Here is a 16,400-nt window from a genome sequence, read left to right as displayed (position 1 = left end):
TATTTCCGGTCAGTACTTCCATTGTATTATAATTAATGATGATTTCAGTAAACATGGGTTGAGCAGTTTCTTTGAGGACAGCGGCAGGAATTGCTGTTCCTCTGTATGCAAAATTTGGAGCAAGGGAGCTGACAGACTTGCCTGACCGCATTCTGATACTTTTTTTTTTTTTTTTTAATGTGAGGAAATTGAAGTACCTTTTACACGGAATCAAAAGCCACACAGCAGGTCTGGTGGCCTGTGTACCACAGATCATTTCAGAGGATGGACCAACGCATTTGGCACCCTCCCTTTGGATATTTACACTCATAGGAGTGCAGAGTTTCATGTGGGGGAACCACTGATATGTGAAAATCAATTGTTTGCAGATTCAATTCCTACTGTTAAGAACTATGAGGAGAGATGGTGCGTGTTAAGAGGCAGCTGGTGGTTGTTTTTTTCAGTGCAACTTTTTAAGTGAGTAAGCTGACTTTTAAAGCATTGGAGTGCTACTGGATGAAAATAAACTAAAAAAATATTTCTTTCTGTTAGAAAGTACTTTTACCTGGTGACAGGATGGCATAATGGTTCTATAACGTTAGCTATATGTAAGTCAGTCCAAGATAGCCAAAAACCAGAAAATAGCTTGAAAAAATATCAAAGATCCGGTGCCTAAGCACTCATAAAAGAAATTGGAAGGAAGAATTTTGTTGGTGTTGTAGGACCTGCATAAGCTACAGCTCCCACTTAGCTTGTATGGGAAACAACTGAGCAAATCATCCAGGTCAGGAAAAAAAAGATCGCACCTCCCACCTGATGATTTGGCAGAGCACTGCTGCTGCGGTGTTTAAACGCAGCTAGGCTGAAAGCTTGTCGTCAAGAGAATCCTGGTTTCAGCAGCCATGCAGGGTGTTGGAGTCTGATGTTGGGAATGCGGAGGTGTTGCAACAACATGAAGAAATGGAAGGGTGGTCAGGTCCTTGCTGTCAGTCCTTACGCCCATGCATGGATTGCTCTGAGATGGTTCATTAGGAGCACGAGCTACCGGAATTACTTAGAAAGTCCAGCAGGTGCATCCTTAAAGCGTGGGTCCATGCAAACAACACAGGGAAATTTCTAGCTGATGAGACTTTTGTTGATGTACACCAAAATAAAACCTTCCTATCACTTCAAGAGTTTCACTTTCCTTTAATAGATTAAATAGCTTCATATGAATATGATTAATTCTTTTTTTGTTATTTATGCTTAAATAGACAATCCTTTTTGCATGGATTGTTAAGAACCAAAGTAACAACTTCTACTACAGGTTTTGAAATTTGTTCCATGTCCTATCTTGGTTTATGACAGCCTTAAACTTTACTGTAACAATAAATACATACAGTGCACAATATTGAAGCATGCATTTTTGACAGGTTTTTTCACAGCTTTTTATAACTTTTTATTAAAAAGATATAGAGTTTATTTACTGTAAATAAGGCAGGAGATAAAGGTGATTATACCAAACCTGGTGATTTCAGATGTGTTAATTTCTCTTTAGGTTCCAAACTCGATCATCTTTTTCAGTGTATAACAAGCACGTGTAAACACTTGACTTAAAGCTTCATTGGGTTTACAGAACCCAGTGATCCAGCAGCGAGCACGTTTGATTTTACACAAATGGTAGTACTTGAATCACGCAAGATGCTTCTGTATCATCATATTCAGTCAATTAATAAATTAATTTAGGACAGTCAAAAAATATAAAGGGGTAGCTTAAGAAGAAAAGGTCTAACTTCCTCTTTTTGTGTTCAGTAGTTGCCTTCCAGCATTACCTTCACAGAGACTTTGGTGGAAGGAAAGATAATGACCTATTGTTCACCTTTTAAAATTTCATTTCTTAGGTGACGGCAGGGCAAATAAAAGGGGACTTTAACCAGCAATATGAGTTCAATCTCTATGCACTCAGAAAATTTTCCATGGCAGTGACTTATTACCTGTTGTTACTGGTAGCTATTCTTTGTTCGTGTACCCTTGTGATGAAGGACAACTGCAACCCATGTGCAAAATAATCCATTACCTGTTTTACCCATGAGTCTGTATTTTGTCAAATATTTATTTTAATCTTGCTTATCTCTACTCTTGCTTACACGCAGGTGTGTGAAAACAGTATTGAAAACGTGAGACAGTCATCTTAGCAAGAAAAGACATTCAGTTACAAAGCGTGAGGTCAAGCCTAGAAACTCTTGCATATAAGCTGCCTCGATGGAGCTCCTTCAGTGAATTGCTTAGTGTAAGTAGTAGAGATCACTCAGCAACATGTTCTATAAGGTATTTTTGAAGATGATCAGGTTGCCAAAAATGCTGGGAGGTGGAACGGTCTGAAACATTTAACCGCAAAAAAAACCCTTGCACATCTTATTCCAGTTGTACATAGGTCTGAGCATGTGAAATAACATATGAAGAGAGCACTGGGAGGGAGATAGTAGGAAAATATGAAGCAAGTAAGAGGGCCTGTTTGCAAGTGGGTCCCAAGGCAGTGGAAGTTCGTGACATTTTCAGTGATTAGGTATTTTGATTTTTTTTTTTAGGAACACTTAATGCGCTACCTCATCCTAAGTTAATGCACTAGGCTAAGAAGTCAGCATTAAGTAAATGATCACCACAACTCAGCATGGCTGAGTAACCACATCTGTGTTACAGTCCGCCTTAATAAAGAACATCTAATGCGTGCAGTGGCAATCTCTGCAGAAGTTCCCTGTATAGTGTGTAGGTTTGTTATTAGTGTCTGGAAATATGTGATTTTTCTTTTTTCCTTACTGGCTGTGAAAATAAGCTAAAATTAAGTGTGTGCTAGGTTTCTGTTGTTCTTGTATTCAGTAGCCTTCCTGCTTGACCACATCATTTACATGTTCGCTTTGGCTTTGTACCAGATAAAACACTGGCCAGTCAATTAAAAGGCATTTTAGTAATTATGTATACTATCTTTAATGTTTATTTGTTCCTCTTAGTTCTAAATCTCTGTTTTACTGCAAATGTGCCGAAATCTACACTGATCCTCCCTTAAAAGTAGTGCCTTGAGCACTGAGTAGTTTGTTAACCTGGAGGGGGAACCGATGAGGAGGAGGCAACAGCATGAGAGCACTGAGTCGTAATCACATCGGTTAACATGAATGCTTACAAAGATATATACAAAGCGTAGCTTAAAGAAGATTTTTCAGTAAAAATATCAAAGACACAGTCAGAAACAGAAGGAAGAGGGAGGTTTAGGGTGCATGAGTAGAGATCAGGGATAGTTAGGTCTAACTCGAGGTTTCATGGTGATTTGTGGAGCCATACTCAGAATTTTAGTTCTCCATCTGTATACTGATGCAGGCTACTAGCAGTCTCCTGCATTATTAATTAATAATAACATTTATAATTCGAAGTAGTTACCAAACAGAGAAGTAAACCCATCCATATCGTCGTTCAAACACTGGAAGGTTGCACTCTCCTCTCAAGAGCAGCGATGTACAGTTTGGGGGGGGTCTGATTTTCCAAAAAAGGACATAGTTATACTGTTGGTAGTATAAAGAGTGGCACATAAAGATGGCATTCACATTCCGGCATTCTCATGTAGGGTTTTGGTAGAAGATGAGATGCAGTTGTTAAGTAAACAAATAGACAAAAGGAGAGAAGAGATACTGTAATAATAAACATATTTTTATAAACCAAGTCATATAAAATACTATATCCTTTGGGTAAATAAGGTAATAAATTATATATGCTAGTGATAAGGAAATGGGTAACAGTTTAGATAGCAATCAGCTTACTGCTTGTATAAGCTGATTTCTGAAGTTGTCGTTTAGGTCTTTGCAACACAGAGCAGGAAACTATTTTCTTTATTGCAGGTGTGGAATGGCGGGGGGGCAGGTTTGTGAGCAGGTAGCGAACATGTCAAAGTGAAAGCCATTGACTGACTACCTGCTCATTAGGTATGAAAAGGAGGGCCTTTTTCCTCATAAAAAGGTTCTGTTAAAACATACGTCCCTGTAACAGATTCTGGGAAGCCCTGTAAACAAGATTTTCCTTTGCTTTATAAAGCATGTCGTAGAAGATTAATTCTAAACAGTGACTAATTTTTCATTTGCTTATGGATTGCTGAGGACCTGAAAAGGGGGAGAGGTGTGCCTGCCCTCACGGGAAGGCACATGCCTGAAGCAGGGCACAACAGCAGAAGTAAAGTACCTTCACCTGCATACGTTAGACTTTCATCAGGTTAGATTTTGCAGCCGCTTTCCCTACTTTTTCTTTAAAGATGACCTGAAAAGCGTTGCCTCTTTATCTGACTGTGCTAAATGAATGTATTCATTGTACGCCACAGCTTGGCTTCCTGATACTATCTTACAAGCACTACGCAAACAAATGCACCGTTGGCTTTAAATGAACAAAATACTCATAACCATTAGGATGTTGTGACTTGGGCTAAACAGTACCTGCACGAGTGCTGAGCCTAGGCGGGGTTTTTTTTTGCTATAAAGACAGAGCCTATACTTGCGGCTCCCAGCACCGGGGGGCTGATGCCAGGGCAGGCCTCTGCCCCGGCTTTCGGCTTCGCGGCGGGAATGGCCGGGGGGCCGGCCCGGCGGCGGCAGGGCGCACGGCGGCTCTGCCCCCCCGGGGTACCGGGGCGTGCCCCCCTCGCCGGCCGCAGGGGGCGGGCAGGGTAACGCGGAGCGGGCACGCCCGGCTCTGCCGGCCCCGCCCGGGCAACCGCCGGCCGGCCGCGAGGGTGAGAAGGCGGCGGCGGGGCCGTGCGGGTCGGCGCCCCGCCGGGAGATGCGGCTGCGGCACGGCCCTCTCCTGACGGCGCTGTGCTTCGGCGCCGCCTTCCCCCTGCTGTGGTACGCGGTGTGGCAGAGGAGACAAGGTGGGAGCGGGGGGCGAGGCGAGGCGAGGGGCGGCCCGTCCCGCCGGGCGCGAAGGGCGGGAGGCACCTGCTGCCTCCCCGCCTGTCATGGGCGGCGGCGCCGGAGCGGCGGGGGGTCGCGGGAGGCGTCCGGCCGCCCCGTCCCCCCACGGAGCTCCGGTACCCCGGGCCGGGAGGGGAGCCGGGGGTGGGGGCTGCCCCACCGGCCGCCCCCGGCTCGCCCTGGGGAAGGGAGGGACGGGGAGGCTCGTCCCCGCGTGCGGCTGCGGGTCCCGCCCGCTCCCTAGGATCGTGGGTTACCGCACTCGGTCACGGCCTCGTGTAACAGCTCGCGGGGCTGGACTCCTGGGTCAAACCTGCCCGGTTAAACAAACAAAACCAACCCGAACTGAAGAAACGGTTTTAGTAGAAGTTGCTAACAAGCATCTTGCGTTAGGATGGGAAGAGCAAGCCTAAAGGTGATCGCCGTGGCTGCCACTTTTTGAGTTTTTGGTTTTAATATTACTCGGGGAGGACAAAGTAGCGTTATCAGTTCTGCAGTTGTGTTTGTGCCTCGTGTATGCTCACTTCTCCACCTGTATGTTCCCAGCACCAGAATGCAATGTTCAATCCAGAGAAAAAAAAAATATCGGAGTTTTAATATTTTTTTTTTTAAATAAACTTTGAAATTACATAGTATCGTTGTAGTAGGTTATATAGGTGGCACACATTGGATTCATCAACAGAAAGCTACATCTGAGATTCTCTGAGCCTACATAGGAAAGATAAAACTGATACTATTTTCCAAAAATATATTAGAAGGTCTCTCCAAGGAGTACCTCTGAGGCCTGCAGGTGTGGCTTGTTATGGGACAGCTTGTTTGGGGCAAAGGCGGGACAGTGGGTCTTTAGGGGCTTCCTATACATACCTCTATAAAAGGCGTGGTTTTACAGACACAGAAGAGTTAGAAAAAGCTAATTAGTAATTTCTGGGATGAACACAGAACTCCGACTAGCTGTTAATTTATTTACATTGTTTCTGTAACAAATAGAAGCGGCCGTAGAGATCTTGGCCCCGCAACGGAATAATGGAGTTAAGACAGTGTTGATCCTCTTGCCTTCATAATTTCTTGTTAACTACATGGTTGTTTATCTTGCAACGCTTGTCAGTTTTCTCAGTGGCAGTCCTGCTAGGAGTGGGGAAGGAGGAACAGAAGTAAAAGCAGGGCATGTCTCAGGAAACTAAGATACCAAGAGACGGTAGCAAGAAAGCGTTTTTCCTATCTGCAGTTACCACCCCTATCACCATGTTATTTTGTGACTCCTTGTTACTGAAATTCCATTTCCATAATGCTCTCTTTTTGGCCTTTCTCTGTGGGTGTTTTGCTCTGGGTTTTTTTTTTTTGAGGGGGGAGGGGAAATATGTGTTGTTTTAGCTTTTCTCTTTCCACAGGTGTCATCTCCTCCACAGTAAACAGAGTAACTAATTCTTAGATGGTATAATTTTCCTAATTATATTATTTTCACCTGTTTACTTAACAAACTTTTAACCATTACAAATGTAATTATACAGTGTTCAGAGACATTCTCTCTTAAGCTTGGTAAATCTCACAAATGTGTAAATAAAAGAGTTGATACTAGTAATTAAAGAAGGAAGTAACAGCACGTGGTGAGTGACTTCATGTTAAGTTTATTTCGCTGGAAAGATAGTCTTTCCTCATGAGTGGTGTTAGAAGACAGAAGCCTTCTACCCACCCAAAAAAACCCCAAGAACAGCCATATGTAACTTTTTTCCACAGAGAGAGAGGCATTGGGAGGAAACAAACTAATGCTCTGTTGTCACGGAGTATCTATTTAAGAAGGTAGTTTGAAATTAATCTTTTTCTCTGAAAACAGATATCTCTGCTTAGGCATTGCTAAACCTCTCTTCTTTCCTTCCACGCTGCTGAACTTGCCTCTCTGCTGACATGCCTAGGACACTACAGCAGTTCCTGCTTTTCTCACATCTCAAACTGCAATATTTGCTTTCTTTTCTAATGCGCTTTTCACTTATCCCACCTGTCGCTGAGAGATCAAGTACTGTCTTAGTTTGTCAACTCCCATCTCTTTTACTCATTTGTCAAATGTGTTTGTCTGGCTCAATCTCTTCCACCCATTTGTTAAATCTCCGCTTACTTCAGTTTCCTTCTCTGCTTTGCCCATTAAGCCGTTTAGGCTGCTCTTAATCTTTGACTACAGCACACTGCACTAAGCAGCAGTAGTCTGTAGTATTCCCTCTGGTTTCTGTCCAGGTATTGTTTCTCGGAGTGTAGTGATGCTGGGATAGTAAATAATCGTGGTTTTTTTTGTTTTTGTACAACCAGGACAGAACATCCTAGCTCAAGACTAGCAGTCTTAAGTACTTCCATAATATGAAGAGTATATAGCATCCCTGTAAAATATTGTCCAGCCTGCCTGCAGTCTCAGAGCCTTCCAGGCCTTGAGTATTAGCCTGAAGTGTAAATTGGGTGTTGGCTCTGTCCCGATTTCTGTGCAAATAAAAATCAATAGCTTAAGCCAGTGACCTTTAAACACCTTACACTAAGGGGCTAGCTAGCTTGAGAGATTTGAGTTGAAATGTGCTTGCTGTCAATGATAGCAGTAAATAATTGGCTGTCTCGTTCTGCTTCTAACTACTCTGTGCAGTAGGAGTGTTGACTTGGAGTTGTGAGACTTCACTGAAGTACAGGTAACTTGAACTGGCATGGCAGGGAAGATGCTCCTGCATCACTTATGCACTTTAAAATGAAAGTTCAGAATCTACCAAAGTCACTAGACTTCAGCTGTTATGGATAATATTATATACATTTTAAATATCCTTGCAAAAATGTTTTCATAGTCACTTTTTCCATTGCTCTATAAATATAAGCAGAGGTTTCATTTTAAATAGGCTGAGATGATTGGTAACCACCATCTCTTCAGCAAAGCCTGATACTGTCTAAACTGGCATGGCGATTCCTTCAACATCCTCTAGAGTGCTTGTGAACACAGGCTGCTATTACTGATTAATCAGATGGGCTGCTGTAGCAATACCTGTTCCACATCCTGCATGGTTATGCTGTGAGCTTTTTTGGTCCCTCCCCAGGCCCCACGCAAAACCTGTCTGAAGCCAACATTTTGCATCTGGGGATAGGACAGGCTGCTGTCAGGATGATGCAGATGTTCCTACTGTTGTGCAACTGAGTTACAATCCACTTGTTAATTCGCCTGACTGAATGTATTTGCCCTTATATAAATACTCTTCATATAGATTTGTAGTTATAGAAAGTAGTATACAGCTTACAATATATGTAGTGATTTTTCCTCACACAGTTTTAGCTGCTGTCTTCCATGTAACTATTAATCAACAAGAAATATTACAGGTATACAGGAATAGAAAAGTAAGCATAAGGAGGTAGCAAATCTTGACAAACACTAACAGAGAAGGCAAGAGTGCATTATAAACTCATTCTGGACTTATATAAAGCGTCTTTAGAGGAAAGACTATTCCTGAATAAAAAGAAACATTGGTGTCTTGGCTAGATAACGATGAATTTTTTAGAAGTCACAGCAATGAGGTAAATCAGATCATCTCACATGGCAGCGCTTCTTCATGTTGCTTCTAAGCGTTACAGGATTAGATCTCTTTGAATTGATTTGTAACACGTTGCTGCCCTCTTCACCTAAATTTGTGGGATACTTTTTCCAAGTAAATTAAAACTAAGCTTTGTCTGGAAGCTAGGAGGAAGTGATGCTGAAATATGGTGTCACAAGGACCTAAGTATATTAATATATACATGTTGAGTCAAACATTGTGAAACCCATATTTCTTTAGTTATTCTTGTGAGATGGGGTGAAGAAGAGCGAAACTGTTTGTCCTTAATTGCATTCACAGAAGTATACTTAAGGTTTATCAAATTATTTAACATACTACATTCTTCATTTCACAAACCTTTTCATGAGGAAAAGGGGTACAAAGGGTTAAAAAGGTATTCCTGATGAAAGTCGCTTTTTTGCAGTTGAAGTGTAGTAATGTCCACACTAGCCCAAACAGCTGATTACACATTTATTTTATTTCCAATGATCATCTGCCTATGGTGTGATGCTTTGCTTTGGCGGGCCAAGCCCTGCTCCTGCTGTGCACCCAAGCGCAGCTCCCCAGCAGATAGTGTCAGTTGTGATGGAGTTCTTTGCAGGTTTCCTGTCCAGACCCAACCGGCACACTCTGGCTCAGAGCTTCAATTAAATAGTGGCAAATTGATGGATTTGATAAGGAGTCTTGAACTACACTGTTGTCATTTCAGCCAGTACAGCTTATCCAGATTTATGAATATGCAGAAGCCAGTTTTCCTGCCGCCTCTAGGCCTGCTAGGCTGCATTTAACCACCATTTTCCCCTGTTGTCCCAGTTGACTGGTAGGCTACATCTTCCCTCCTTGCCTTCAAGCATGTGTTTCCTTCCAGTGAAATTGAGAGCATACGGAGGTTATTGCGCATCCAGGTTTTGCCCCAACATGCAGTCAGGATGCAGGTAAAATGCACATTGTGGTAAGAGAAGAGTTTTTCCAGTCCACTGATTGCTTACTCAGTTTCTTTGCATAGTTCTGTATTTAGGTGTTAAAAACCCTATACAACAACCTCAAATGGGACTTAAGACTTAGTATTTACTGATCCCAAATTTTATATCAAAATTCATATCCAAGACTTACAAAGGCTGTATCGTTTTACTGGCTTCTAAATGTGTAATTTACTGAACTAAGTCTGCTGCTCCTTGCAGTTACTTCAGGCAGAACAGGGTCTGCCTTGTCCTCAAAAGTAGAGGAACTGAGTCATAAAGCCTATAAAGATTCAGGTACGAAATAAGGCTAGTTACTGTTGGCTTTCATAGAGAAAGGGATAGGGAACGTTTCAGACCTCTCTTTGTTTGCTGTGCAGTGTCTCATCACAACCTGTACTTAAACAAGTGTAAACATACAACCTTCACACTCTCCTAATGTTGCACACTGAGTCTTGAGGAACACGGTTTTATCCAGAAATAATTTAGTTAGTGGCTAGGCATTTAATTAAATGTGCGTATAAATGAGTGATTGTTGCTACATCAGGCAGAACAGTAAAAATATTTAAAATACTAACCAGAACGGAGCAATAACCATTGCTTGAAGTGAATGAGTACTTTTTATTTATCTGATAAAGGCCATATTCAAATCAGAATTTTCCACTGGCATTAAGAACTTGTATCGTGTTACTAACACTACTATGTTAAAACAAGAGTATACCAGTTATGGGCTAACACCGTGCAATATCCATTCAATTGATATATCTTTCCATTTATTTTAATACTATTGCTTTCCTGTATGGAGATGTTCTGGCTGAATGTTTTAAGATCACTTTTCACTACATTCTAATATAGACCTAAAATGAGGATTGTCTGCCAGCATTTAAGAGGATACTATTAGAGCTTAAGTTGTATTTTCTTTGAAGCAAGTTTGTTTGTTTCAGTTAGATGCAGTATGTAAATGGTTCAGGAAAAAGTGTTCTGTGCCAAACCCAATAGCAAGTCCATGTCCATTATAAAATTGAATGTGTTTTTAAAATTTAGTTTTTAACTTTGATCTGTCTTTAACTTTGTAAGGGGTGTGTGTGTTTGTTTTAATACTGGAAAGCAATTCTGATTCTCTTCCTAGTATATCCTCTGTATGGGCACAGAGGAGCACTAACTTCCCCCCCAAATTGCTGACACACTGCTTTGCTTTGATGTCACTGGGTTAAGGCGGTGTCGTTCCGCTATCTGGAAGCTCCTGGTGTGGATACTGTCAAAGATGAGTAGACACATGGGCAGAATATGCTGCTGCTTGGTTCCTTTCCTTGCTTAGACACCTACAGATAGAGCTATAAAAACATGGTGAGAGAGTCCTCGCTACTTGTTAAACCCCATACTTTGGCTTACCAAGCCAGTGTGTTTGATACTGCTGCGTCGTAGCCGGGCAAAGGTTTCAGCCAGCTGGGTGAGAATTGTGCCTGGCTGAAATGAATCTTTCTTCTGCTTGTAGCCTCTGCCATAGCCCCTGCAGCCCAGTTGCCATCAGACCACAGGCAGGACAGATGAGTGGAAACAATTAGAAGCTTCTTAACCTGCTCATTTAACAGTCCCTTTTCACCTGTGTGAAATAAACCAACCTTAGCACTGACTTCAGAGGCTCCTGAAGATTAAGACATACTGTGCCCTATGCTTAAAGCTCAGTGATCGAAGCCACCCCAGTTCTGATGAACATTGAACGTAATGGGTGAATGTACATTCTGCAGGTGAAGCTGCTTCGGATTCTGTGGTAGTTTTTGTCGGCTGTCTCTAACCTATTGGGAGACACAAATAATTCTGTGCCATAATGCTATAAACAAATATTTGAAGATCATGCACAAATTCAGGAAGTTGTCCTTACTTGGAAAGGTGCTTAAATACCCTTAGACTTTAGCACATTGTTGAATTTAAGTGTTTGCGTAAGAACTGGCTGTTCTGAACCAAGACAGAGACATTGTTTGGGGGATTTTTTTCCTCCTTACTCTGACAGAACAAAACCCAGGCTTGCAAAGCATGTAACAAGATTTAGAAAGGTCTCTGTTTTAGATCAGTTACGGGAAGATAACAAACCGCCACAGTTATTAGTGCATGCCTGCCTCAATAGTTTAACATGCTTCATTACCCTGAACAGCAAGCAGTGGTTCCAAGCGCGGAGTATGACAAGATCTCTTGCAGTTAGTGTGCTTATATAGTTTTCTTTTAAAGAGGGGGTTAATCAAAATTCAGTTTCTAAAAGAAAGTGTCCATGGGTACGTTAAGCGATGTAGCTTGTAATTAAGAAATAGGAACAAGGGTCATGGCTAGACTATAGGGTATTTTCCTCCCTCCTTTCTGCCCTGCCCGATGTTCCTTCTATTTTCTTTTTCTTTGAATTCTAGGAGGCGATAGCGATAAATTGTTCCACAGCTCTTAGATATTGCCAGAAATCAGTTGTTAATAAAACTGGAAGCATTTATGATAATAGGAAGTATGCGTGCATGGAGCTAAGAGAAATAATCAGTTGACTTTCAGAATGAGTATTTGCTTTAGAAACAATACTAATCTCTAAACAGTTTCAGCTTCCGGTGCAGAAAGTTTTATATATATATATATATATGTATCTATTAGGAGATAACAAAAGATTGCATTTAAAACCATTTTAAGTATTGCCATCTTAGAATTACAGTAGCCATAAGTGTATATGACAGTGTGTAGTAAACAGAGAAAATGCTGTAGCAGAGCTGAAAACTCACTGCAAAAACTTTGAGTGCTATCACTCAGTCTGGCTGGTTGTTGGATTTTTTTCTCCCCTGGCTTGTAGCCCGCATAACGCCACTGAAATTTCCTAGTAGGGTTTTCTTAGCCCAGCAGGGTGATTCATCTTCAGCTCACCACAGGGAAAAGAAGCCTATACCTTCATTTAATCTTCGTAGTTTTGCCATAGGTCCTCGTCTCGCTATTTTCTGGTTTTATCCTGACACTCCCCATTGCTGATGGAACCACTGGTAGACAGGGTGTTGCCCAGTCAGGCTATCGCTGGGGTCAGACAATGTTTCATGATACAGCCGAAGCTCCCTTCTGGCCCTCCTTGCCAGTGTGAGCTGTATTTGTGAAAATGCCCTGTCTGCTTCTTTCCAAGTAAGCCACTGGAAGCAGCTGTTTTAGTTCTGTGTAAATCCTTAGACACTTAAAGTGCAACAGTTTACACACACACACACACCCCGCCACACACTCCCCATTTAAACATAATGACTATTTAAATATTTAGAGTATTTACCTTCATAATGCTTCTAATTTTATCTTCTTAGCTTGCTACAAGTATATCAGTAAGAATACTGTTCATGACAGTGTCTTATTATACGGAAAAATACAAAAAGTTTAGTTCTGCTTTCTGAACACACATTTATTGCCAATGGTTTACTAATAGTTAATAGTACTCATTTATATATGGTCTAATAACACCTAGGCATTGCATGTTCTATTTCGAACCATATGTTTATAATAACAAACTCATTCTTTGCTAAGGGTGAGGGAATACTACGTTCCTTTTGTCAAACCCTTGTTCCCCAGCTGCCAAAATCAAATGAGATAAGCAATTACTGAGAGTCTTGTTCTACTAACCGAACAGAGGCTTCAGTTCCAAAACACTCAAAAATATGGTTTCCCTCTTCAGACCAGAAGAAATAGATAAGGCCAATCACAAATGCCAGCTTCTTTGGGTGCACTCAACAACAGCTGAGTATGGACTTTTTATTTGCCAGAGGCATCTGTGACATTTTGGTAGGCTCACTTGTAAGCCAACAAATAAAATGACAATTACTTGGTGCTTGCCAAAATGTCAGCCCGGTAGTGGCACCAGTAGTTTTGAGTCACACTGACGCTGAATGGCTGAAAGAATTGTAAAGAGAGGGACTACAGTGTTGTTATTCACCTGCAATTTCTTTACTGATTCTTCCTATAACATAGTTGTACTGAGGGGAATTTTCATTCGGTTTAGCAAAATCTTATGGTATTACAGCACTGGAAATGTCAGTGGAACAACACTTTCCAGCATTTAATTATGAAACACCTCCATTACAAAATGATTGATTCCCTTTTTGAAAGCAGTAAGTTCCATCCTGTGATAATATGTATTTATCCTAAGGTTGTGGGCTTGGCTTTTTGTTGTTTGCATCTTCCCAGGAACATGTGGAACTTTACCGCAGGTTAAGCCTGCACTTTTTCTTGGCACTTGATGCTATCTAACCTCTCATAAAGGCAATTGGAATTTAAAGAAAAATGCACATCCATTACAGTATCTTTAGTTTATACCTCTGAATTTGGCTTGGAATTGCAAGGTAAATCTCCACTGTGTTTACATGTATTGATGCTCTATCTGGAATCACTTTCTTGCTATGAAAGAGCAGTGATGGGTCCTAGAAAGTGAGTCCTGCTAAGGATGGGACTCAGCACAGTCCACAAATGGAATGGGAGAAGTGTCTAAATAACAGCGTTTGTCTAAAAAAAACCCCAAAAACTAACCAAACCCAAAACCAGAACAAAAAACCCTGCCCAATAAAAAAGCAGCATTACAAAACATTTTAAAATGAAGTAGAAGTCCTCTTCTGCCCTCTACTTTATTGCAAAGTGAGTGACATTACTGAAGTGTTGCCTTACATTAATTTCAATAAGTCTAACAGTCTTTATTCATGCGGCAATGAGGCAGTGGAAGCACCGACAGGTATGAGTCTTGTATATCGTCCATGATAACTGAGAAGTTCTGAGAGTACTTGCTTCTTAGGAAAGTGTATCTTCTGTAAACATAACATTGACGTTATCTGAGAATACTATGCAGAACAGCAAAGTTTTCTGATAGCTGTGACTGAGAGTACAGTGCTTCTAATAGCGATATGATTGTAGAGTATTTCATCAAAGGTGGGCTATAAATTTTGAAGGTATCCTTCAATCTAGAGCACTGTTTCAGTTATTTAATTAAATAAATCCAGGCGTTCAAATAACCGTCTTTACTAATAGTTCTTCATGTATTCCAGGCGCTTTTTAACTCATAGATGAAGACTGAATACCCTACTGTATGTATTTTAATCTTAATAGTATTTTAGACAAAAGACAAGCCATTACATAATTACACTCTTCAATGTGACAAGGGTCATCAAGATTCATCACTTGGTGAAAAATGTTGTTGGCTTTGCTGGATAGCACCTTCCCCTGCAACTCATTCACTGACTTTTTTCTTATTATGAATGTCATATTCTTGTTCTCACCTTCCTCTTTGGTGGCCAGTCACAAGTGGTGTTCCCCAGGGTTCAGTGTTGGGGCCAATCTTGTTTAATATCTTTATCAATGATCTGGACAAGGGGACTGAGTACGCCCTCGGTAAGTTTGCAGATGACACAAAATTGGGCAGGAGTGTTGACCTGCTCGAGGGTAGGAAGGCTCTGCAGAGGGATCTGGACAGGCTGGATCGATGGGACATGTCAGTTGTATGAGATTTAACAAGGCCAAGTGCTGGGCCCTGCACTTGGGTCACAACCACCCCATGCAACACTGCAGGCTTGGGGAAGAGTGGCTGGAGAGCTGCCTGGTGGAGAAGGACCTGGGGGTGCTGGTTGACAGCCACCTGAACATGAGCCAGCAGCGTGCCCAGGTGGCCAAGAAGGCCAACAGCATCCTGGCTGGTATCAGGAATAGTGTGGCCAGCAGGAGCAGGGCAGCGATTGTGCCCCTGTACTGGGCACTGGTGAGGCCGCACCTTGAATACTGTGTTCAGTTTTGGGCCCCTCACTACAAGAGGGACATTGAAGTGCTGGAGTGTGTCCAGAGAAGGGCAACGAAGCTGGTGAAGGATCTGGAGAGCAGCTCTTATGAGGAGAGGTTGAGGGAGCTGAGGTTGTTTAGCCTGGAGAAGAGGAGGCTGAGGGGAGACCTTATCACTCTCTACACCTACCTGAGAGGAGGTTGTAGCGAGGTGGGTGTTGGTCTCTTCTCCCAAGTCACTAGTGATAGGACAAGAGGAAATGGCCTCAAGCTGCGCCAGGGGAGCTTTAGGTTGGATATTAGGAAAAATGTCTTTACTGAAAGAGTGGTCAGGCACTGGAACAGGCTGCCCAGGGAGGTGGTGGAGTCACGATGCCTGGAGGTGTTCAAAAAACAGTTAGATGTGGCGCTTTGGGACACGGTTCAGGAGGCCTGGGGGTGTTGGGTTGATGGTTGGACTTGATGATCCTAGAGGTCTTTTCCAACCTTAATGATTCTATGATTCCATTGCAAGCCTTTACCCAGCTGTGCTCCCTAAACTGTACTACTTAATACTCCTCCAGACTTCTTCATTCCATGAATAAACTTTGAGTGGTCTCTTTTATTAATGGTTATACACATCTGGTCCTGTCTTCTTCTGGACTGTCTCCTAGTCTTAAACTTTCTCTTTATTCCATCATATAATTCACCTCTTTGAAAAAAAAAATTGTGTTCTCATTGCAGGAAATGACTTGGACAGGTACCGAAGCGAGTTGCTGGAACTTCGGCAAAGACTATTGTATGCTGAAAAGGAAAGTAAAAAAAGATCACACGAACTGAGCAGTGCCCTAGATGAAATTAAACGTGTAGTTGCAAGAAGAATGAACTTGACAACAAATCATACAGGTTTGTACATATAAAAATGTACTGTGTTAACGGTTCAGGGTTTTGTGCGCTCATGTTTATCACTGGTGTGGGGAGAAAAATGATTTGGTTACATTAGCATTAGGTAGAAGTTTCTACTTGAAAAAAAGGGTGAAGTAATCTGTAGCCCCTTTTTAAACAGGGTCAGTTAGTAACTAAACAAATTAGGAGAGGAAAAAAAGGGGACACCATAGGCTGCAATGGTGTCATAGTGGCAAAGCTGTATGTATTGCTAATCGAGTTTCTTATGTGCTTATCCCTGTCTTGCTGCCAGATACAGAGTACTGAATAAGCTATTTTTACCAGCTTTTACTATGCTGCTACACCCT

At 41.9% G+C, this 16,400-nt stretch overlaps 1 protein-coding gene across 1 annotated transcript in view; it reads left to right on the top strand.

The window, feature by feature from the left end:
- Window positions 1-4,688: 4,688 nt before the first annotated feature.
- MGAT4D (MGAT4 family member D) overlaps window positions 4,689-16,400 on the top strand; it is a 40,142-nt gene continuing 28,430 nt past the window's right edge. Inside the window, exons 1-2 of the mRNA XM_064450222.1 lie at window positions 4,689-4,864; window positions 15,892-16,053. Of these exons, the coding sequence (XP_064306292.1) occupies window positions 4,774-4,864; window positions 15,892-16,053 (253 nt within the window). The 5' untranslated portion in view covers window positions 4,689-4,773. The remainder of the gene's footprint in view (window positions 4,865-15,891; window positions 16,054-16,400) is intronic.

This window comes from Phalacrocorax carbo, chromosome 4 (assembly GCF_963921805.1).
Source record: "Phalacrocorax carbo chromosome 4, bPhaCar2.1, whole genome shotgun sequence".
NCBI classification, from domain to species: Eukaryota; Metazoa; Chordata; class Aves; order Suliformes; family Phalacrocoracidae; genus Phalacrocorax; species Phalacrocorax carbo.
The sequence above is the reverse complement of the archived record's forward strand: the minus strand, read 5'-3'. Positions and strand labels throughout refer to the sequence as shown.